Source organism: Camarhynchus parvulus, chromosome 1 (genome assembly GCF_901933205.1).
Source record: "Camarhynchus parvulus chromosome 1, STF_HiC, whole genome shotgun sequence".
In the NCBI taxonomy this organism is placed as follows: domain Eukaryota; kingdom Metazoa; phylum Chordata; class Aves; order Passeriformes; family Thraupidae; genus Camarhynchus; species Camarhynchus parvulus.
The window spans coordinates 90479688-90503925 of NC_044571.1; the positions used below are offsets into that span (position 1 = coordinate 90479688).

General features: G+C 46.3%; 1 protein-coding gene across 1 annotated transcript; it reads left to right on the forward strand.

The window, feature by feature from the left end:
* The first annotated feature begins 416 nt into the window (after positions 1–416).
* LRRC58 (leucine rich repeat containing 58) lies at positions 417–19437 on the forward strand. Its single transcript, XM_030955583.1, has 4 exons — positions 417–2748; positions 11894–12022; positions 13328–13605; positions 15059–19437. The coding sequence occupies exons 1-4, from the start codon at positions 2231–2233 to the stop codon at positions 15265–15267; spliced, it is 1134 nt and encodes a 377-aa protein (XP_030811443.1). The 5' UTR covers positions 417–2230; the 3' UTR covers positions 15268–19437.
* Positions 19438–24238: the final 4801 nt, after the last annotated feature.

Consider the following 24238-nt stretch of genomic DNA (forward strand, 5'->3'; position numbering starts at 1 on the left):
CCTTCCAAAGCTGTTTAAAAAAGAAAGCCAAACAACTCACAAACATTGGCTTTTCCACGTTGTTTTTCACACTTAATGGCCTCTTTAGCATGTACCAGCTGCTGCACATGCAGAATTTTCTGTGGCATTCCCTGCCCTTTCACTGCTCAGCTGCAAAGTGAGGCTGCTTTATTACTGCAATTTCTACTGCAAGGATTCCCCAGGATTTTAAGAAGAAATTAATGGAAGCAGCAGCCACACATTTAGCTAGGTGGCACTACAAATATTTTGCCTTGTCCTCCATGCATATTTACTGAAGCAAAGTGGTTTTGAGGTGGGAGAGAGGAAAAGCAAAAAGTCTGTTGCCTGCTGCTTGTAGAGGCCTGGGAAAAGCTCTGACCTGTTTATGGAGTTGTGCACATCTGGGTATTAAATTACTGCACTATAGTTACATACCCTTAATCACAATTCTCTGTTAAGCTTCAGGTTGAGAAATAGGCTATTTAAGTGGTAGATCAAGAGGCTGAACTGCATTTGTAAGGTATTTATTAACTTTAGCTCTGAAGACAGGAGCAGACTGATCTATAATAAGACTCAGTTCCTGAACCATGTTACAGGACACACCTTGAGGAGAACCAGGCTTAAAGCAGTACAAAAGAGAAGAGCAAAATCCAGATGACCTTACTCTTGTGGTTACATAAACTCTCCTAAAACAGTCCTGGAACAGCACAATGTTTGTAAAGTGGGAAAAATTATGTTGATAAGAAGTTAACGATACTGGTGAAGTGTCTGTTCTGCAGCTATCTCTGGGTTCACATCAGGGCTTATACTTGTGAATCCACAGACTCTTGGAAAACAAATGAAAGGAGTCCAATGGAAATTGACCTGTTCATTCCTACCCACTGTGGCACACTTTCTTGAAGGCTGGGCATAGCCCTGACAACCTCCTCGTCTCAGCAGCAGGAGCTGTCATGTCAAAATATTTGTGGTGATAAAATCCAGAGTTCATAAGAACACCAAAGGAAGGACAAGTGGACTGTGGGTTTTGTCCATAGTATTCTGGACACCTTTGAAATGAGCATTGTTGCTACTTCACACATTGTTTTAAACTCTTGGCTGGTACCTGCAAACTGTGATTTTGTTTGTGTTTCTTTCAGTCTAAGATGACAGAGCCTTTTGTGTACATGAAGTGTTTTGAGTAGGTGGGAGATTGCTATTCCCTCCTTTTTGGCTTCTCTATGCATCACAAGGAAGTAAGTCTGCTTCTTAAGCCTGGACTTAGTCGAGGCAAAAGTTCCTTTGGGTTGTGAATCTTCTCATTGTTATCACATATGGCTGCTGCTTCTTCTTCTGATTACTGACTACAGTGATGTCACCCTGCGTTCAGAGAGCAATGAACTGGAATCACCAATCCTGACCTGTTTGTGTATGTTGGTACAACAGGGGTCAGTCCCATGTCTATGGGTGACCAGCGTCAGACAGCTTCGCCTGGCAGACTCGTGTGTGACGGATTAACTCCTGCCAATGCCCCCGCTCAAGGCCAAAGCTGTCTTTTCACATCCAGGCAAGGACACGCACTGGGAGTGCCTCCACGGCAGCAGCTCGCAGAACCACAGAATGTTTTGGGTGGGAAGGGCCTCAAAGATCGCTCAGCTGCAACCTCCCTGTTCTGCAGGGACCAGAGCAGATCAATCCCTGGACAAAACACCCGCTGACCAGGGATGCTGGGCCGGGCTCCCGCATCAGCTGCCACAAGGGAGAGGCCATGGAGCACACGGGCTGAGGCAGCACCTCTTCGGGCTCCCAGGATGACCAAAAGGGCCACAGGAAAAGCTATGGTTCAGTTTTACACTTAGCAGCTCTGGTGTCCCGAGCTTGGAGTAAAACACTTGGCAGGGAGCATTTGCAGCCAGCGGTTCCCCATCAGCCCGGCAGGCCAGGCCCCCGGGCGCAGACCAGGGCCGCAGCCGGGGCAGTCACGACCCCCGGGCCGCCCCCGCTATGGGACCGCCTCCCGTCCCGCCTGCGCGCCGCCCTGCCGTGCTCGTTCCGGGGCCGCCGAACGCTCCCCATCCCTCCGCCGCCCACCCACAGGTGCCCCGCAATCTGCATAAGAGCGCTCGCCTCGCTGAGGGCTCGGCCGGCGGCGCGCCCGGGATCGAGCATGACGCCGGGGGGCGGCGGGGCCATGCAGGTTCCGGGGCGGGCCGGGGCCGCGTGACGTGCGGGGCCGTCGGTCAGTGCGGGCGGGATGGCGGCGGCTGGCGGGGACGGCCCCGAGCTGGAGCCGGGACCGGAGCTGGCGATGGAGCCGGAGTCGGAGCCCGAGCCGGAGCCGGAGCCGGAGCCCGAGCCCGAGCCGGCGCTGGCGGCGGAGCTGTCGGCGCGGCGCAGCGCGGAGGCGCGGCGGCTGGTGCTGTCGCCGCGGCGGCTGTCGGGCCCGCTGCCCGCCGGGCTGTCGCAGTGGTTCCCGGCGCTGGAGGTGCTGGACGTGAGCGGGACGGGGCTGACGGAGATGGGCACGGAGCTGCTGTCCCTGCCGTGCCTCCACACCTTGCTGGCCAAGAACAACCGGCTTGGTGGGCCCGGCTCGCTGCCCAAGGGGCTGGAGCAAGCGCCGCTCGCCCGCTCCCTCCGCGTCCTCAACCTCAGCGGGAACCGCTTCTCCGAGGTGCCGCCCGCGCTGCTGCAGCTCCGCGGGCTGCGCAGCCTCAGCCTCGGCGGCAACCGGCTCCACGGCATCCCGCCCGAAATCCAGGAGCTCCACAGGTGAGGGACGGGCCCCGCGGGAACAGGGACAGCCTCGGCAGGCCCAGCCGGGTTTTCTGCCACGCTCCCCCTCGGAGGGTCACTTCTCTCCCGCCTCAGGTGTGTCCAAGCACTGCTGCCGCTAACGTGGCTCTTCCTCTTCGTCATGTTGAGTTACCAAAACTCCAGGACGTCCTTTACTTCATCCACATACATATATATATAAAAGTGTCTAAAGGGTGGGCATTGAGGATGAAGGCAGGCTCTTCTTGGTGGTGCCAAGCAACAGGACAAGAGGCAGCAGGCAGAAAAGGATGATGCACAGGAAGTTCCTCCTGGACATGAGGGAGAACTTTGATATGGGGGTGACCAACCACTGGAACAGGTTGCCCAGGGTGGTTGTGGAGTCTCCCTCACTGAAGGTGTTCCGGTGGACACAGTTCTGTGCCGTGTGCTCTAGGGTGACCCTGCTTGAGTAGGGAGGCTGGAACAGATGACCTGCTGTGGTCCCTTCCAGCCCAACCAATCTCGTGTATTCCTCAGGCGACAATGAGCCTTCTGTGCTCACAAACTGGGTGCCTCTTGGCACTGCCCAGTCCCTGGGCTGCCCTGGTGCAGGGCCGCTCTCCTGGTGATGGTGTGGTTGGTGTGGGTGTTGGCATGAGGAAGGCTTTCCAAGGTTTTCCTCTCCAGCACATCTCTGGGTGACAGCGAGATAAACCCCATGTGTCTTGCAGCTCATGGCTGCACAATGGGTTGCTCAGGAGGATAAAGATGTGTTTGTGGCTCATCAAACAGCAGGGTCTTTCTGCCCATACAGCTGCAGTCCCACTGGGGGCTTGCTGTCATGGGTGGGGTTTTGTGGTGTTTCTCTCAACCCATCTGACAGACCCGAGGCATGGAGCCCTGGGCTGTGCTCGGGTGCAGGGGTACTTCTGGCTCTGGGGCTGTCTCCAGCCACTGCAGGCCGGTCATACAGAAACCTGTGGCTGAATCACAGCAATTGGAACAGTGCTGAGGTGGGAACAGGCCTTAGCACAGGGTGTTGGCTGCCTGCATAGGCCTGGGTTGGCTACTCCTGAAGCCTGGTGTCCTCCTGGGCAAGCGGAATACTGGTTCTGGCTTAGGTGACACAGGCATCTCAGTGTGTTCTGCTGCGTTCCCAAGCCCCAGGCTGGCCTCTGTGTGGGTCTCTGCTAAGACTTTGGATCTGACCTTTGTTTGCTCCAGGTCTTTGCCAAGGGACTTGCCAGAAGCAGCCTTCTTATGCAAATTCCAGCACCCTTGACCCTAAATACCAGCAGTCACTCTGGGTGGTTCAGCAGAGCTGCATCCAGTGGAAGCACAGAATGTTTTGTGTGATGTCTCCCATGGGTGTAGGTGGGACATACCACAATTGCTTGAGTGCTGTTGGGGAAAGGTTTTGTCTACTGCAGTATAATACAATTGGGTTTGTAGCTTTTGTCCAGGTAGCACAGCATGCACCTGTTAAGGATTCGAAGGAGTTCTGGGTTAAGCTCTCTGGGCTGAGAGATGCTATGAGACATTTTGAGTGATGGAGAATGCCCATATCCTTGGCAGAGTTATGATGCATCCTGGGCTGGGCCTGTCATGAGGAAGAGGAAACTCAGCTTTTTTCTGTCTGGGAACAGATGCTTGAGGGATGAAAAAGGAAATGAGGCAATGGAGAGGAGGCCAATGGAGGAGGGCAGCATGAGGAATATGATCCACATTGTCTCCTTAGCATGTCTGATAGCATCCAGGATGTGGTTGGGATCTGAAAGTTGCTCCCACCTCTGAGTCAGAGGCTCCCTGCTGCTGTTTCTGTGGTCTCTGTGGGTTGTAGGTTTTTTCTCTCTCTTTCCTTTTTTTTTCCCAAGAAAGCAAACTTCAGCCCTGCTTTTCTTCTGGGACATCCCCAGGAAGGTACTGGGCTGCACAGCACCACACACAGTGCCCTGGCAGGCTGTGACCTGTGCTCCACGCTGCACCTCTGTCCCTCTGACCTGCCCTGGAGCAGGGCTCCTTGTTGTCCTGTCCTGCAGCTTTTCTTGGACCAGTCATGCTGGAACCCCCAGCAGGAGAATTCGGAGAGAGCAAATGCAAACAAAGCTGTTGAACTGTCTGTTCATCATTGCAAAGTGACGTGTGGGGTTGAAAAGTTACACGTAGACGCAGCTTCTGTCTGCTGCCCACGTCACCACTGCTACCTCATTGAATTTCTGCTAACATGTCAACAGAATATAATTGAACTTTAGCTCAAGATAGCAAATCTGTGCCCCACCAGGACTGTAAGCTTCTTTAGCACTCTGCCATCAGTGACTTCTGTATCTGGGACTGTGTAAGTCATGAAAGGGAGCTGCCCACGGCTTTGCCAGCGCTGGGAGAAAACAACACTTTATAATGTGTTGTTCCTCCAGAGGGACTCCTGAATCTATTCATTGGGACCCAGATAACCAGTGACCCTTCCCGAAAACATAGAAAGTACATTCTGGAGAGAAACTGCTGCCAGACTCTGCTCCTACCTGCTGGCAAGAGAGGTGTCCTCAGTGTGAGCGTGCTTATTGTGGAAGTGGGTAAAATGAGCCTGAGCAAGGACAGAGCAGAGCCAGCTGTTAAGCACAGCAACATAGAGACCTCTGTTAGTTTCTGAGCTCTAGAAGTTGGAGGTGGCACCTGGTGTTGTGGCTTCTATTAACCTCACAGCTCAGTCTGCAAATGCCAGTCTTGCTGTTGCCGACAAGCCAAGACCTTGACCCTTTTTCCATGTGCAGTATCTCATAAAAAGAAATTTTTCTTTTATCTTGGGGGCTCTGAGGTCACAGGGGAATGCAGGCAACACTCTTACTGATCAAGTTCCTCCTGCTGCTACTATAGTTCCTGAGACCAGCAGTTCTCCTCTTCCTGTGACCCTGGCAGCTTCTCATTTGCTCCAGTCACTGATTATAGAGCAGACTGGAGTTGCAGAAATCTAGAAATGCTTCTTGGATTTCCAGGGAATGTCTGAGCTGTAATGAGTTTTTCTTTTTTTTTTTATATTCTTGATAACTAAGCCTCATGTCTTTCCTCTGCACCCTATATTTTCTTGTTTTAGTTTTTGAAGGGGCAGCATGTCAGTTTTAGTGAAGGCCAGGAATATAGCAGGTAAGGAGTCTGTGTGTGTGGTAAAGTGGAAAATATAAAAAGCTGATGGGTCTGAGTTGCCAAAGGAGAAGGAACACGCTGGTGACTATGAATGCGAACGTCCTGCAACGGGAGGTGTGTGTCACGTGTTGTTACACACCAGGAAGATAATAAATCCACCACTTCACACAAGCTGTATTTGGGTCATTGTGCAGAAACTTCCCTGATGTGTTCCTGGTGTCCTGGCAAGGTAATGAACTTGGTGGTAAGAACCACAGCCAGTCCTGCTGCTGTTGTGTCCTGCTCCTTCTGGCTTCAGCCATCTGCCCCATCCTTGCCCACACAGATGTTTTGTGTGCAGTGCAAGATCCTGCGTGGAAAGTGAGGGCTGTGCTCCTGATTACTGGTTGTCTCCTAGGCTGTTGTGGAAGGACCGCCAACATGCTTGGAAACTTCCTTTGCATGGCTTTATAAGTGTATGATCATGATTGCTCTGGTGATGGCAGTAGGATGATGCTGATCATAGCAAGCTGGCACCAGGGATGAATAACCTCTGCTGCATGTTTTCCATTAGGAAAATTCAGTGCTCTTTCATCATAGTTTCACTGGAAGCATCGAGTGTGACCAGCAATAGCCTCATGTGTTTCTGAGACATGTAGGTGTTCACCCTGCTGAGGGCTTTTCCTTGATCACGTTGAGGCCATGTCAGGTCCTTCTGTATGCCCAGCATCCCCAGTTCCTGTCAGCTGGTGTGTCAGTACCATGCAACACCTGAGTATTAGCTCTTGCTGTGAATTTAGGGTGAGGAATGCACAAGACATGTGAGAACAGCCGTCTTTGCATTGCGTTCCTGTTTGTTGCCTGATAAAATACAAGCTTAGCATAGGCAGCCACAAGTGTTATCTTCTCTGTAGTTCTCCCTGCTGACCTTGCTGTGTTTCCAGTGGGAGATGTTATGGTCAGTCACTCTCTCTCAGACTCAGTTCACACCCCTCAGCAGCTCCTGAGCTGTGATCTGCAGAGACATCCCATTGCACGTTGGTTCTACATGTCCTCCCTCTGCTGATCCAACTGGGGATGCGCTGTGGGGCAAGGTGTATTACAGCTGGTGAGTTACAAATGTGGCCATCTACTTGTGTCTATCCTGGAACAAAATTTGTAGGGCAAATCTGGTCAGACATAGCTCTGATCTTCATGGTGCAGCTGTGAGTTTTGGCTTAAAGCGTGCAAGATCTACCCTGATCAGCGTGCAGGCCTGGGCAAATGTCCTGGAAGTGTCCTGTAAAATGAATAATTCTCAAAGGCTTAGTGAAATGCCGCTGATACTTCAAGTCTCCCATGGGAATTTTGAGTTTAGTCATACTCTTCTGGTGAATACTCTCATGCTCTGTAGAGCACCGGGAGCAGGCAGAGCTTGGAAAAGACCCGTGCATGTTCCTTTCCTTCTTGCTGGTATTCCTCTAATAAAGCCTGGCTGTGCCAGGGCTGGGATCAAAGCCCTCAAACACCCAACTGGATTCATACAAGGTTTGTGTAAAGGCTTAGATGCATTGAAAACCAGAGCGTTTGCTTTCATTCGTGGGTAGCATTAAGCATGTTAGACAAGCTGTTAGTGTGGGAAAAAGGGCAAGCAGAGCTTTGATAAAGATACAGCATTAGGAAATCTGCTTGCTGTCTCCCTTCTTCTTCCCCTCTTCAAACGTTTTGCAAATAGCGTTCAGACGACCGTTTGATCTTAAATTTGCGTGTCAGCAAAGGCTATGCAGTTCTCTCAGGAATTAGCAAATCGTAGAACAGGGTTAACAGGAGTGTATTGTGGGCTGCTTTGAAATTCCTCCCTTGCATGAGCCTCAAAACTGCCCTGGAAATTTCTTGCTAAAAAGTTTATCTTAAAAAGACCCGGAGCTATTTCAGGCACCATTGCTGGTTTGGGTTTTGTTATATTACCTATTTAGATGCATCTGTTTGATGTCAGCTGTTAAATTTTATCCAAAGAAGCATCTGTGGGGAAACAGGGTGGATTGAAAATTTGAGTATCTCCTATGCCTGAAGATATTATCCCCTTGAAATATGACTATGGGAGTGTTGTGTTAATTGATAGGGTATTAAAAAATACCTCTAGTGCTCAGAGTGGCTCTTCTTATTTACTGAATGTTTGGGGGCTTTTGGATTTGATTTGTGCTTTATGATGACCTGAAAACATCAAGGACATACTCAAGCGAGAAGGTGCAGTCTCTTTGCAGTTAACCTTTGCTGCCACCCCCTGAATTGATCATAGTTGTTTGAGCATTTCTCCACTAATTTCCTAGTAGGTAAAAGTATTTTCATTGCCATCCTACAGCCCAGTGGTGTGAAATACGCTGCTAGAGAGGAGCACCACATGATGGGCTCAGCGTGCTGGCTGTTCTTGGCAGCAATTAGGACGGGTTGTGCTGAGCAGGGGGCTGCTGGGTGTGAGACTGAAAGGAACTCTGGCCTTTTATTAGTGTATTTGTCAACATTGCTAAAAGGCAGGAGAGAAAGTGTCAACCCTCATTAGTAACTCTGTCACATGGTTGTTGGGGTTTTTTTTCAGATTCTGTTGAGATTGATTTTGTTAGTGTTTGTCCCCTCTTGAAACTCTTTCAGCCGAGTCTGTGTGGCAGGTTGGAAGTAAATCACTCATTCTAGCCTCAAAAATTGGAACTGAGCTTATGTTCGTTTGATGATAGTTGATCTCTGTCTTTTTGAAGATTCTGGAATTTTGAAAGTGCAGAAAGAAATCCAGTTCTACCTCTGTGTACACAGCAGTTCACAAGACCTTAGCTGATCGATCAAAACGACTGTACAGATTAATGATTGTCAGAGGGACTAGGTCTAAGTGTGAAAGGTTAGTTAGAAGCATTCACCTAGCTCAGTGCCATCCCTGCTGTGGTCCTCCTGCAAAAACCTGGGCTAAATGTTGTGGATTGCCTTACTGCAGGCTCTTGTGTGAAGAGGGCAGAGCTGAGCAGTGCTTTTGCTTGTCTTACCGAGCAGCAAACTGTCCTGCCCTGAGCAGGACAGCTCAAGAGCCAGCATCACCTTTGCCTCCAGATACAGGCTTAGTGTGAGTGTGACACAAATCTCAGGCCAGGAGCAGATGAGGTGGGAACAAACTGCATCCCAGTGCTGTGGTCAGTGCTCTTGATAAAAGGGTCATGCCTCTTGAAAATCCTTTCCTGTGTCATGGTTAACTTTGCTCAGACAATTCTTGACGCTTCAGTTTGATGCAGAAATGGCTGTTGTTGATTCCTAGATCCTTCTTCCTAGCAAATGGTACTTAGAGGGATGGGAGTTACAGATTTTGTTTTCCGGCTGAGAGCAGTATTTCAGTCTTTCCTGTGTTTTAAATAAGTTTCTTTGTTGTTTCAAAACCCCCTCCCTGTGTTTTTTAAATAAATTACTCATCTAATCAATACCATAAGTTGATGTGGAAATTCTAAATTTGCTGTACCAGACTGGGCCCCATGAGTTTTCAGTCTACTGACCCCAAAAAGGTGATTCAGAAGATGAGTAAAAAGAAAACATTTTTTAAGAAGCATTTTGTTGCCAGTGAAGGAGTTACCTTATTTAGTGGGTTTTAGTTAGAGACCGTTTGTATTCTGATGTTAGGTCTTTATATCTTTCCTGGTATCACTGAGTGTTCTCATTACAGACATTACAAAGAACAGATTTGAAGCTGTAAGAAGTTTGTAGGCAGTGTTTTTGTACACTTAGTTTGTACAGTAGGCTGCTCTTGAAACATATGCATTTTATACCTTGAAATGAATTCCCAAAACATTTTTACTGGATAACTTGTGCCCTCTTCTCCTTTGCTGGTAGGAGATGCCTACCTTTCTTTATGCCATGTCACTTTACTGGCATTAGTGTCCTCAAACACAAAGGATGAGGAGTTAATTATTCACTTTTCCTAGGAAGTGCAAACTCATACACATCTAAACCTTGTTTAAATATTGAAATCCACATTGCTAGAATTCCCTTGCCCAACAGCTTTTGGTGTGAGCTCCAGCACTGTAATGGAGTTAGGAATTGTATGAAATTGTATACTCAGCAGTTAAGTCCATAATGAGGGCCAAGCAGCCTAAATCCACCTCAGGAAATAATGGAGGTTTGAAGGAGGAATTTTGGTTAAAACTCAGGGCTTTGTTAGGGGATCAAAAGTTAATTAAAAATAATCTCTCCTTGACATGGTCTGCACAGCAGCCTTCCTCCTACCCCCTCAACATAAAAGTTGTTGGAGTAGAAGAGAGGTTAAGGTTACTTTGAAGCAATGGCAATTGGTGGTGGTTTTTCACTGTACACTTTCTTGCACCTCCAGAGTAACCTCCAAATGCGCTGTCCCACTTGGTCTGTAGTTACTGCCTTCCTTGTAATCAAATTCAGTTTAAGACTTAATTTTCTGCCCACTTTGTCCAATTTCTATTATTTAGCTTGCCTTTGACATACTTGAAAAATATAAGGGAATCCAGGGAAAGCTGAGCCCTGGAAGCATCTCCTGGTGTGTTGCAAAGGTCTGTCATTCTGTCCTTGCTGCTGGGCAAGTGCATTTGTGCTGCAGTAGTGGCCTCTGTAGCCCAAGCAGATGCTGTCATTGGATCTCTGGGGTTCAAGTTTCTTGCAAGAACTGAGTGAAATAGACTCACTCTGCTGTTCTCCTGCTCCATCCCAGGGGAAGTCTCAGGGGGGAGCTTCTCTGCGCTCCACATATGCTGTGGTACAGAGTTTCAGGGCTCAGACCTTGTCTGGGTGGACCACCATGCCCTTTGGGTGCTCTCTGTTCCTTGTGTTTCTGTTGCCACTTGTATCCATAGCATTTCTCTGTTGCTGGGGTGAGATGAAGGTGTCTCCTACTCCAAGGAAGTTATAACCTATACTTAAAGAAAGGCAGATGGAGCCTGGATGAGTTCACTTTCCCTGGCCTGTGGGCAATGCTTGCTGGATCAGAGAAGGCCAAGGTGCTTTGTAGTTAGGCAGCCTGAGTGTGTACTGGAGATGCTGAACCAGGACTGTGCGATCCACCTTTTTCAAACATGGGAAAAAATGTTGGCTGGACTGTGGTTAGCAAGATGTACCCAAACTGAGCCTGCCTTTGCTCCTCTTTCAGACAACATCTGAGAACATGTAAAGAAAGCTACTTGAGTCTGTGGAATGGGGACTTAAAGCTATTATGCCAAAGAGAAATGCTTGCCAATTTTTCTTCCTAGAAGGGCAGAGATACACAGCACATACTGGCTACTCCTGGCAGAAGGGGTTTAGTGCCTCTCTCTGTTCCTGTGTCCCATCCACTGAGTTTTCACAGGACATCCAGTGATTCTTTTATTTGGGCCCAAACTGCAGTGAAGCCCAGCTATGGTTTCTGGTTTGGGTTTCATGACTTCAGAGTAGTGAAATCAATCTCTGAGAAATTGCATGTGTGTACTTGTGTGACTTAGGTGCACTCGTGTGCTGTTGTGTGCTGTTGCAGCTGTGGTGTTGGTGTGTGAATTGTATCTAAGGGGGACTGGCTGCCTCTGACTAATGGTTCCAGTTAGTCACCGAGGAGTCAGATGATTCCACAAAGAGCAACTAGTGCTGGTGCAGGGGCAGGATTTCCAGGGAGAGACACTGTGCTTGTGCTTCACTCCTGCTGGAACTGAGAGCTCCCACTGGCTGCCACTGGCTGCCATGATCTGTGGAGGTGCTGCAGACCTTGTGTTTGCAGGCTGCATATCCTTGGAAATAGGAGCAGGAGCTTTGCATAAGGGGTTGGTGTAGGAATACACAGTTGTCTTGTGCCTACCTGCAGGTGTAATGGTAACTGCAGGAGTTTGGAGGTAAAAATCTCAACATTATCTATTGTGAAACAGCAGCTCTGTTGTAATTTTGATGTGCAACTCAGCTTTTTTTCCTGCTCTCAGCAAATTAACTCATAGGTAGTCATCTGTCAATTTCCTTTAAGAAATGCAGTAGCTGTGAAAACTCAGGTGTTAAAGGAAACTTGAAATTAATGAAATAATGCACTCTTTTCTCTTCTGTTTTTCAGTTTAGAGTTTCTATACCTTGGAGGGAATTTCATTACAGCAATTCCACCTGAATTAGCAAAACTGCCTTCTCTGAGGTATCTAGTTCTGTGTGACAACAAGATCCAGAGCATTCCACCTCAGCTGGCACAGTGAGTATTTACTGTCATCAACCACCATCTGTAATTAACTCCTTAAACTTTTACTTCTGTGCATGTGGATAAAAGTACCTGGGAGGACCTATTTGTCCTTCAGTTTGTTAGTGTGACTGGATTTCAAAAAGAACATCCTTGGCATGCTGCATGGCAGGCAGACCATGAATATATGATCTGGAAAACTTAATGAAAGGGTTATGTTAAAAAGCCATCACCAAGATTGCACCTTACAGTGAATTGATAGTTTTGTATAGAGGACCCTGAAAAGTACCTGGGCAACTCGGAAAAATTAAATTGCTACCTTAATAAGTAAGAATGGTACTGTTGTATTAGTAATGAATGCTGGGTGGGTTTTGCCTTTCACCCAAAACCTTTTTGTGTGTATTTTTGTCTTGTCTTGTCTTTGTATTTTTTGTCTCTATGTTCCCTTGACATTCCTTACCTTAGGATCTCAGAGTGTTTGTGTAATCCTATAGCATACTTCTAGTGGCTAGGTTACTCCTTCATCTGTTCATAATGGGGGGAAGAGGACACTGCAGTTCTGTATGTGCAGCCTGAGATGGGAGGTGAAGATGGGAGGTATAGCTGTAACCCTAAAAACAATTGAATGGCAGCATGGAGTTCTCCAAGTTGGAATTTGGTGGTGTAGTGGGATTATTCATAAAGTACAATGTCTTGTAACTTTTACAAGTTTTGGAGCAGCCCTGGATCCTGTGCTGGAGCATTGCTTTGTGCTTCCAGAGAGCGGAAAGCCTCATCCAAAAGTAAAATAATTGCTTGTCCCCTGTGCCGCTGCTGGCCTGGCCTGACCTCGTTCAGATCTGGTGGTATCAGCGTGAGGTGGTGCAGCTGCAAGCAATGAAAACATGGGGCTTCCCAGGGCTGGCTCCCTCCCAGCAGTCATCTTTAATGCATGAGACAGAGCAGGTGACTTATTCAGAGCACTGCATGGACTGTTCTTGATGCATGTGCTGGGTACAAGGAGACATTATGTCCCCTGAAAGCACTCAGTTTGTACACTTTTGTTCTACCTTTTTTGGGGTGTGTGCAGGGAATACTGAGAGGGATAGCAGCGTGTTTAAGACTGTGTTTCTTTAGCAGGTATTCTGGTGCTGAGCTGAGTTTTCAAGTGCATTGTGTGTACTGGAGTAAGAACAGTTCTTTAGCATGAATTTATGTTTTAAAAGGGGGAAAAAACAAAAAGAAATTGGTGGGAGCTGGGAGAGTAATTAGGCCTGCTTAATGCAGTTGTGGGGCAATTTTGCTTGCACATCTTGACAGGGTATCCATCTCCATCCTTAGGCTGCATTCCCTGCGTTCCCTTAGCCTGCACAATAACCTGCTGACTTACCTTCCCCGAGAGATCCTTAACCTGGTTCACCTGGACGAGCTGAGCTTGCGTGGGAACCCGCTGGTGGTGCGCTTTGTGCGCGACCTGACCTACAACCCCCCGAGCCTGCAGGAGCTGGCTGGGCGCACCATTAAAACTCGCAACGTTCCCTACACTCCCAGCGACCTCCCAGAGAGCCTTGTCCGCTACCTGAGCTTGGCCAGCAACTGCCCCAATCCTAAATGTGGGGGTAAGTTCACTTGACAGCTCTGCTTCCTGCTCTTACCTTATGGTTTCCTTTCCCTCTGACTTGCCCTGACTTTATAAGCTCACTCAGGTTCAAAGTGTTACTCACTGCAGCCACATTCTGGCTGTATTTCCCTGGCTCCAGGTCTCCTGGAAGCTTGTCTTTAAGGAGCTTTGTTCACTTAGGAACAGTATTCAGAGTTGCAGTGCTGGTTTACTGTATTTGCATGGGAATGTAAGACAGCACTTCTGTCAGAGTCTTTGTAGCTCATCTCAGCACTCCACTGTGGTTTTATGATTGGAAGCTTCCGATCCACTTGCCCTGAAATAGCTCAGAGCAAGTGATGGACAGCAGAAGTTTTGCACACACTCTTGCTGAATGGTGAGCATCATTTCTGGGTGGAAGAGAGGAGAGTGGCTCTAATGCTTAGCACTTACCAACAGCAACTCTAGCTTGGGACCACTAGTCTGCAGTTCTTGGAATGAGAGGACTTCCTAAAACAGCCTGGAATACTTGGGCTTAATCTGGCTCAGTCTTAATATTTAACCAGAGAAAATGATCTGCACATTTAGCATTTAGAAGATTAAGGGGGAAAAAATCATTAATTAGTATCTTACCCTGCAGTCATAATGCAAGCTGTTATCTTCTTACAGGACAATATCAAAGCATGCTCCATAAGCAAAGATGGAAGGGCTGGGACTTATATCGGGAGGGAAAGAAAAGTTTCTTTTTTTAAGAGTTTTGCACAGCTTGGATAACAGTGCTTTTGTGCTTTTTCACTATGCCATATGAACTTGCACAGTACTGCAGCATTGCTCTAGCACTGCAGGAGAAAAGTTTTCTCCTGACCAGCTAGGACTTTAAACACTGCTGGAAACTTCTGAAAATGTCAGCGTCTAAAATCACTTGCTGTGACAGGAAGAGAACATAATTGTGTGTTACAGCAAGACTGTTGCCATGGAAAGTAGCATCCAAGCTCAGCATGGTGGCTTCACTCAAGCAGAAGAAAAGTAGAACTGTGAAGGTCTATTTGTGAATGCATTTTTACTAGCTGGTAGAAGAGGTTTTACAAGTTTGAAAGTAGAGTGCATTAATTCACTTGACGTTTAAGAAGTTTGCAAGTTCCCAGCCTGAGTTTTCTTCCTAATGGTTAGAAGAAATTGCTGCATTATTTGGACATAACTGCCCTGTGTCTTTATGTGAAAAGTATGCTGTTCTGAGTCACCTACCAAATACAGTTTTACAGGAATTTTTTACTAAGAAAAGAAATTTCACATTTTCAGAGGTATCCTGGTTCCTTCTCTTCCACCAGTATCCCTTGTGCTCCCACATATAATGCAGTGCAGTGCCAGTGAAATCCTAACTGAAGGCATATGCTCCAGGCAGAAGAGCCCTGTGGAGTGTGCAGGTGCCTGGGCACAGGGTCTCATGTCTTTCTGTTCCCTCTCCCTCACAGGTGTGTACTTTGACAGCTGCGTCAGACAGATCAAGTTCGTTGACTTCTGTGGGAAGTATCGGCTCCCGCTGATGCACTACCTGTGCTCCCCAGAGTGCTCCTCTCCCTACAGCTCTGCCTCCCAGAGCTCCACTTCCCAGAGCGAGTCTGACTCTGAGGATGAGGCCAGCGTCGCCGCGCACAGGATGCAGAAAGTCCTTCTGGGATAACGGGCAGCCGCGGGGGAAGACGGGAAGGAAAATGGATTTGAAAAGTAATAATGGAATCGTGAAGCATGAGCCACCGGCCTGAAGAGCTTATGAGAAATTGTCCTCAAGTCCATGCAGGGACAGAACATCTTAGCAAGCCTGGACTTGCTTGGTGCAGTGCTGCTTAGGAGATCTAACTCAGTAGCATGCTGCCTGTAGGTTGCCTGGGGTTGTTAGAAATGTCTCCTGGCTGGGAGGCACCTCCTGCCTCAGATGAGCTGGGAGAGGGATTTGTTCTCACTGGCGGATTCAGAAGGATTTTAATATATGAAACTTGACTGGACTTCAGTCATCCTGCAGAGCAAAGGAGACTGTCCAGATCCTTTAACACTGTGGTAAACCAGAAACAGGCTAATGATGCCATGTGAGTATGTATGGACCCCAGTGTTTTATATAGCAGTTTGATTCCTTTCTGCCTCCTTTGATCTCAGTTACAGATTTTACACTCATCCACTGAAAATGAAAGTTGAATTTTTTTTATTCAGGACTAGATTTTTCCAAACTCTGGTTACTCTTCCTTTGCCTAGAGGTGTAGGGTTTCTGTACTGTTACAGATGTTATAGCCATCATAGAACTGAGCCACCTTTTTTCTCCCTTGTTATACTGAGCTGCTCTTAATGTCTCCTTCTAACAATATTTGTTATTTTTCTTCCTTCTCCCTCTTCCCATTACACCTGAAGTGTTGCTGTCTTTATGGTGCCTTCAGAAAACAGACATTTTGTTCTGTTATAATTGGTATTACTTCAGACTTATGGCCTGTGCAAGAGACCAGATGTGATGCTCTGTATCATACTTTTGAGTCTCAGCTTATTGGAGCAAATCTGCCTTTATAGCTGTGAACTGTAGGAATGGTCTCAATTGACATTTTTTGTTTATAAACAGCCACATTTCCCCACAGTTTGCTCTGCTGTGCTTGGTAGAGTTACTTTCCATCTTTAAGGTCACGGGCCTAAGGTACATAGCAGCTCAGTGAATTGAAACACCCAGAGAAGTGCTGTGGAGAATGTCCTTTTTTCCTGATTCCTAACAGGAGAGGAAAAACTGGTAGGGAGGCAAAGGCATGTTATCTGAGCTTCTTGCACAAGGTGCTTTTGAAATGTCTTCCTTATTTGTTTGCCTTTGCTCTCGTGGCAATAGCTTGGGCAGTCTCTTGATGGTTCAAATAATATACTCAGTTTTCTTAAACTATGTTTAAGGGAAAGCTGCAGAAAATAGCTCTGAATTTTTAAGAATCAAGAAATATCTTATAAAATTAATATTACAAATTGACAGCTATCTGTAAATTACTTTATGAGGCTGTTGTGTGCTTCACTCAGTGAGAGCTGCCCCTTCATTAATATTTCATGGTAGACAGTCCTTTTGATGCAGTTTCTGATAGAGTAAATCCAACTGTGCCTTTGAATGCATGAACAGAGCAAAACTATCATGTTAAGAAGCTGAAATGAAAAAGAAAAACTTTCTAAACCCTCTTTGGCCCTAAAGGATAATTAAAAAACCTGTGTTTCTCTCCTGCATTCAGAAAACACATATACCTATTTGAACATCTTATGGCAGCTCTGTGTTAATGGTCCTGTTTAATTATGTTTGACACTTTATGTATTAAAGCACTTTGATAATTCTGCTCTTTATAACTAGCTTTAGTGATTTTTTTTTAAATTAGACTACAATTTTTGCTTTCATGTGACCTGAAGAACGTGGTCTGTGAAACTTTGTATGTTCCAGTCTGTCTTGGTGTGCAAGTTGAATTTCTTGCCTTGCATTTCCTTGACAGAACTCTTTATTTCCCCAGTTTCCCTTGGAAAGAACTGGAATTTGAAATTATCTGATAGTAAAATAGTACCCTGTCCATTGTTAACCATTGCAACTTAGTTCCCACAGACACATGTGATTCCCTGTGTGCATTGATCCACAAAGAATTAATTGCATGTGCTCTATGCCTTTCCAAATAATTTTTAAAGTATATTTTTAAGACCCAGTGAGGTGTATGTGCCAAGCAACTGGATGTCACTTTAGCAGATTCTATGAGGCTTGCTTGGGAAGAAGAACCTAGAGGTTTTGAGAGAAACCAATTGCATGCTGTTAGTGAAATTGCAACCAGTGAGTGGCCTGTTTTGTTCACCTCCTCTTTCAGATGCTTCTTGCTGTCCCAAGTGAACACAGGCACAGCAATGCTGAATGACAGTAAGATGATTCCAGAGCCACAATTTTAACTTGCCTGCTGGTATAACCATAGCAATCAACTGAGTGATCTAGAGCTTGACACTCCTGCCAGCAAAAGTGAGCCACACAAGTTGAGATCTCAAGATCTTTTGAGCTCAGGGCCATGAGGTACCTCCTTCCTTTCTTGTCTTTAGCAGCAGCTGCCTTGAAGTCATGAATTTTTTCACTTCACAAAGCTAGATTTCATCAGAGTTCCTGCTTGCACAGTAGCACCTCTGTGTGTGATGACTTCAGACCAGTGGTGGCTGGTTCTAATTTAGGTCGATCCTTAACTGCGTTTCTTTCCTAACTGAACAGGCATCCCACTTCTGCCCAAATATTATATGGTCTGTTAGGGTAATCTTTGTTTTTTCACAGATTCTTCACTGTAGCCAGGTCAAAACTTGACAGCTTATGCAGTTGATATCTATGCATTTTTAGACTTGATAAAATGTGTCTTAAAAAATTTATATATATATATATTCCTGAATATAGCTACCAAGTTTTCTTTTTGCTGCTGGGCTTTAAAGTGCAATTCAAGCCAGAATTTAAAACAATCAAGAACTTGTATGAAAAACAAATTGTTGGTTGGTTGGGTTTGAGGTTTTTTCCCTCTGAGGTAGTTTTGAGAGGACTAGGGATGCAGATATATACTGTAGTGCCTAACACATTGAGCCCCTGTGAATTGTTTTTCAGCAATTGTTCACCCCCAAAGACTTGAAAATGTACAGGGCAATAAAATAGGTGAGACACAACTTGAAAATACGCAGGATGATAGGCACTAGTTTTACCATCCCCTTCTCGGGGGCCCTGAGAATTAGGCAGTGGTTTTGCCACTGTTTGTTTTCTGTCAGTTTTTAGCAGATTTCAGCTCCTGAAGATGCATCTTCAAGTGAAGTCTGCAGTCATTGTTTTGGTATCAGTCCCCTTGTTGCTGCAGGAGCCCAGCAGGACCAGCTTTTGAAGCTGTTCTTAAGCTGAGACACAAGCATGTAAAGGAAAAGTTGCTCATTCCTTCTTCCATGTGGGGCCTGGGGCCCTGCCTGCATTCATCTGCTGCCCCACCAAGCCTGTGCCAGGGAGAGCTGCTGGTGTGTTTCTGAATGCAGGTACTTGATGGGAACAGTGGGGTCATGTTAAAAAGAAGCAAAATATCAATTTGATGGGAAGCAACTTAGACAGTTGCCAATTCTTTTATGTTTCTCTTTAATAAGAGGTGAGACCTGAGGAAGTCAGTAATGAATATTTAAACATACTCTGAAGTGGCCAGATGCAGTTTTTCATGGGCTTCTGTCCTGGTCATTTTAAGTCTTTGAAATCTTCTGTTGAATTATAATGGGAGTGGGGGGGAGGGAAGGGAGAACCAACTTCTTTTTGTTCCTTACTCTTGTTGGCAATAATGAATGGAAGGAATTTAATCCAATGAAAGTAATGAAACTTAATCCTTGCAATGCATCTTTGTTGCCCAGTTCAAAGAACTATTTTAATGCATCTTATTCACACCATGCCCTCCCTCCCCAACTGAAGACACTTCAAATAGACTGCTCCAGAGTGCACACTAATACAGCAGTAACTCTGTCTTGGAAACCTTTCTATTGATTATTTCACTTGCTTGCCTGACTAGAGAATTGATCATTTACTGACCAGAACACTAAGGGTAGAAAGGGTTCTCATCCAGCCCTCTTGTTGAATTTTTATCTAAGCATTTGTTTTAGGACATCTTAAAGTGCCTTACGATTTTAAAACTGTATTTTGCCTGAAACATATGAATGTAGACTCTCTCTAACAGTATTTCATTATAAGCTGTAAAACAAATTGCAAACACTAAACCTACAAAAATTTTATTTCTGCTGTTGTCTGTCCATTATTTCCCAACATCTCAGTTTTGGTGTTTCTGCAGACAGAACTCTTGTAGGATTGGGAGCAATAAAATGGGGCTGTACGTGGTTGGGGAGTGGGTGGGATTTGACCTGTGCTGTGTAAAACCAAGAGTAGGTGAGACTTCCAAAGGGACTGCTGAGACTCCTGGCTCTTGGAGCCCACTTGTGACAGAGCAGTGTGTGTTACAGAACCAGACCCTGTTTTACTTCTGGCAGAGTGTTGCAGAGATTTGCTCCACAGTTCAGAGGCAGAAGTAACTCACAGACAGGATAAATACCCGAACAAGAACAGGTGACATGGTGGAGTTTTCCAACAATATGAAACAGTTCTAAACTTCGTGAATTGTTTCCCTCTTAATACGCTAACCTTGAAACCTGTAAATGATTTTTTGAATGCTAATTTTCTGATCATGTTAACTGGCTAATGTGTTCCCATTTCTTGAGTAATCCCATGTTTCCTCCTACATCCTGAAGAGTTTTATGATCTATTGCCAAAATGTTTTGGATCCTGCCATGCAATTACCAGTTGTCAGTGCAGAAATGTGGTGTATTGGAAAATGGGACAGTGGGAAACAAGAATGACTTGATGTTAACTTCAGCAGGAACTATTTCCTGCTGAAATTAAGAGAGATGGTTCAACTTCATTTAAGGAAAAACCTCTCAAATTATGCAGCAGCTCAATTTTGAGTAACATAAAGTACAGAGGAGTGCAGTGACCTTGCAGGTCATAGCCAGGCTGAGAATATTCTTATTTCTTTCTGTTAACTAATTTAAGGACACACTTTTCTTTGCCTTCTTAATGCCTACCTTCTATGTGGAAACAAAATCCTTGAAGTGATGATTCCTGACACGAGTTGCCCATGGTTTAGTCTTCAGGAGCAAATCTTGGCTCTCAGACCCTCTCCTCTGCCTTCAGCACTAAAACAGCAGGAAAGTGCAGAGGAGATGTGAGTGACTAGATGGCTGAACCAGATGCTCAGAATGTCACACTGACATTTTAGGCTCATGCAGTTGCACAGATCTAAAGGGAGGTGTTATGTTGATGCTTTGGAAGTGTGTCATCATGAAGGAGAGCTGTACTTCTCTTACTCAGACATGCTGCCTTAGGTGATCAAGACAGTTAGAGCTGAATGTATGCACCTTTTTCTCTGCACTGAAGTGAGTTGCAGTTGCCTGCCTTTAAAAAAGAAATTTGGGGAGAAAGTCCAAAGTGCTGCATTGAAGGAGGGCAGGGCCATCTCTTTGTCCTGGCCTGGGACTTACTGGTAGCAGCTCCAAGCTGTGGGAATCTCTAAGGTTAGAGGGTTTTAAGAAGGTGAGCGTACACAAGCTACTCTCAGAGTGGTAAAGGATTAATGTATCTTCAGAGTGTTGTCCAAGTGCCCTGTCTGTAACCCCTTCGTGACTCCATGGAAAAAGCAGGATCCAAAGTCAGCACTGCTAAGTGAGTTGCATATTTATCCTTATATTACCCTTTCACCAGAGTGTCAAAAGGCTGGCTGCCATTTTACACACCTCTGAAGACCATTGTGCTGGCAAATAGATTATTTCATTGGGCTTTGTCACTCCTCGTGTAAGGGACTGAGATGGACCAGTTACAGGGTCCTTGCTGGAGTTTGACTTGGGCACTGATGAACAGGTGAGTTGTGAGAGCAAACAAACCCTTCGTGTGGGTGATGTGATAGCTTAGCAGGGGCAGGGGGTCACAGAGTGAGCCCAGCAGCTCAGCATGTCACCCTTTGCATCTGCAAGGACACAGTTACTGCTGGTGAAAGAACATGTACGAAAGGCATAGCATTGTTTTGTTTGGGGGCTGTCCCTGAAAGAGTAAATTTCAGACTAATGCCTTTGAAAATGGATAGGAAAATGCCACTGTGGAAAATTGTTTTTCAGTAATTCCTGGTGTTCCTGGCATCCCTAGTAAAAGCTGGCACAACAAACATCCACAATATTGAGCAATGCCCTTTTTGCCAGCCAATGGTTGCTCTAAAGCCGTGCTTTGCAAATGCTGTTTATTGACTCAAAAGGGCAGCCTGTGGTTCCTCAGGAACAGCCCTGTGATGGGTGTAGGTGACCTAAGGGATTCTCCTTGTGAGCAGGGGAACACTGAACAAATCCTGATCAAACTGGCACTTCATGGGAATGCAGCAGAATGTGGATGGGGACCTGCATGCTAGAAATCAGAGACCTTGCATTTCCCTTAACAATAACCCTCTGCTTCAGACATGCTGGGTAGTTCTTGAAGGCTAGCGTAAATCTGTCCTTTTGGGGACATCCTTTGTATCAGGTTAATGGGTCACTGCGAGTTGTGTACTTTGTTGGCAGCAGATCCCCCTGGGTTACTCAGGACAGGGCTTTGTTTCCCTGTGGATTGTCCTGCTCTCCCTCAAAGGGCCCTGAACTCAACCCCTGCTCATAAAACCTCCCCACAGGCACAGGGGGCCTGGTGAAAGCACTGGCTGAACCCAGAACTTTGTTTCTGTTGTGAGTAGCACTGCTGAAAGGGCCTTGCTGGAAGACTTTAAAACATCCCTTGCATTTATATAACCAAACACCCTTTATAATCTAAATCAGACCCGAGTGGTTTGCAGCAGTGGTTTTTATCTTCAAATAAACACTGCACTCTGTTTTCCAAAGCTGGGTTCCCTACTTACTCTCTTCAGGCATTTGGAGTTAAATTGCATCTTTTTGTTTGTTTTTCTTTCTTTAAAGCAGTCCTCAGTCTTTGACTGAGAGATATAATCATAAAAGGCCTTGCAGAAAACCCCATGCAACTGGGCTCGTCAAAACACGTTTTGAAATGGTCCAGGAATGTCTGAAACTTTATGTTGGTCTTTCACAACTTGCAGCCCCATCTGGCTGCCTTGCATTTTGAAAACCTGTTCAGAGATGACCCTTTGCCATGGTTTGTAGGGAAAGCCCACACTGTGGTGCCTGGCCACGGCTCGTCCCTAGTCCCACGCACAGCCCTCCAAGAATCCTGCCTAGAAACACTTCATGATGCTTCTAGGAAAACAGATTTTGGTTGGTGTGTATGTAGAGGGGAGAAGGATGGCCTTGGGAGGCAAAACCTGCCCTTGACTGAAGGCTGACTGTTGTGGCAGCAGGCATTTTCAACCCTGTGCTCACAACTGTGGGCCATGAGGAAGAAAACCATTGTGCAGCATGTCGAGGAGCATCTTGTTTGCTTCCACACTTCTCAATAGAGAGCTGTGGGCATGTTAGATTTAAACTCTGAGTGAATAAGGGATCTGCTCTGGTTTATTGCCATAAATATGGTCTGCATTAATAGTGGCTGGCAAAGCCCTGATGGGGTATATTCCTGCTCCTGTGATCCCAAGCAGGGCATTGTGGCTAGTGTATTGCCCATGGGAAAGAGGGCAAAGGCAGAGCATCTCCCAGGGCCAGCATGTTACTGCAGCAAGGAGGAGCCTGAGCTTGTGCTTGTTTACCTGCACCAGTTGCACATAAATGCCATTTGCACAGGAGGGGATTAGCAGGGCTTGTCTTCCACCAGCAGCCTGGAAAAGGGCATGTGCAAGGGCAGGGGGTGCTACTGTAATTGCTGCTGGTGCTGCAGGTGGCTGGCCCAAAAACAAGTTCTAAGAGTTGGCCTGGCTGCTGGTGAGGATGTCAAAAGGGCCCATCCCTGCATGGTCCAGGGGAGGCTCGTGAGGTGTCTCCTTAGGATTGGGAAATGGCAGATGCCTTTGCCATTATACAGGTGAGTTTTTGCATCCAAAAGGTCATTTCTTGTGGAGAAGGAGGTTCACCAGTGGCCACCTGCTTCTGCTCTGGGTTGTCACAGGAGCTTTGCTCCCCACAGTCACAGATCTGCCCCTCCAAGGTGGCTTCCTTTGAGAAGTATATTGAAAATGGGTAGCAAAAGTGCCACTTCTGTGTCACACTGCCAATTACCTAAGTTTTTTTGGGGATTCACGTTATGAAATAATATTGATCCCAGGGTAATTCCTCAAAACCAACACCAGCTTCTCAACCAAGGGTGTCCTGACAGAGAACACCTTCCAACACCATTTGTAGTCTCCTGGCAAAAGGAGAACACCAGGGGTGATCTGTGCCATCCATCATGGGCTCTGAAGGTGGCTTCTCTACCAGGTGACTGAGAAGGAAACATCCTCTTGAATGGCATTTTCTGAATGCCACTCCCTCTTCAGACAGCTTTTCAACAAAGATGCCTACTACACCATTCCACACATCACAAGTGTCTCGTCAGGGTGTCTCACATGATGCTTTTTAAACCATCATGGTGTTGTCCCCGGATTTCTGTGGCCAAAGGTGAAGCCTGATGATAATTTGACATGACAAAATAGCAACAGTGGTGTGACAAAGGGCCTTTGGATAGAGCAGAACATATTTCATCATGTGTAAAGGTAATTGATGTTGCTTTTTCCATGGAAAGGGATGTAGGAATATGGAAATATGCCCCACAAATAATTCTTTCACATTCATTAATGCGCCAACAGATGAATCCTCCAGTGAAACCTGGAATGGATGAGGAGGTTCATGGTTATCATGACCCAGCAAATCTTTAAGGTGATGGCTGGTTCATCACCAGCAGAAAGCTTTTTGTCCTTCCACAGGCTCTGCAGACAACTTTATGTTGGTTATAGTCTCAGTCCAGGCAACCACAGGAGTTGTGTGCATGGTTCTGCAGTAACTTTGCTCATTCAGTGCATTCATTTCTGAAATCCAGAGTAATAACCTGGCAACAGAAAGGCTGGAATGACATTTGAAAAGGCTGTTCTAGTCATCCTTTGCTACTGCTCTAGGCACCAGCATAATGCATTTTCCCAAGCCTGCTTCCCAGAAGCCTGGTACCTCCTTGGGTTTAA

Bases quoted from the DNA above. Each gene is read 5' to 3' on its own strand.
- LRRC58 (XM_030955583.1), top strand. From the start codon at position 2,231: ATGGCGGCGGCTGGCGGGGACGGCCCCGAGCTGGAGCCGGGACCGGAG. The intron at 12,023-13,327 runs GTGAGTATTTAC...CTCCATCCTTAG, and splicing joins ATTCCACCTCAGCTGGCACA to GCTGCATTCCCTGCGTTCCC. The intron at 13,606-15,058 runs GTAAGTTCACTT...TCTCCCTCACAG, and splicing joins CCCCAATCCTAAATGTGGGG to GTGTGTACTTTGACAGCTGC.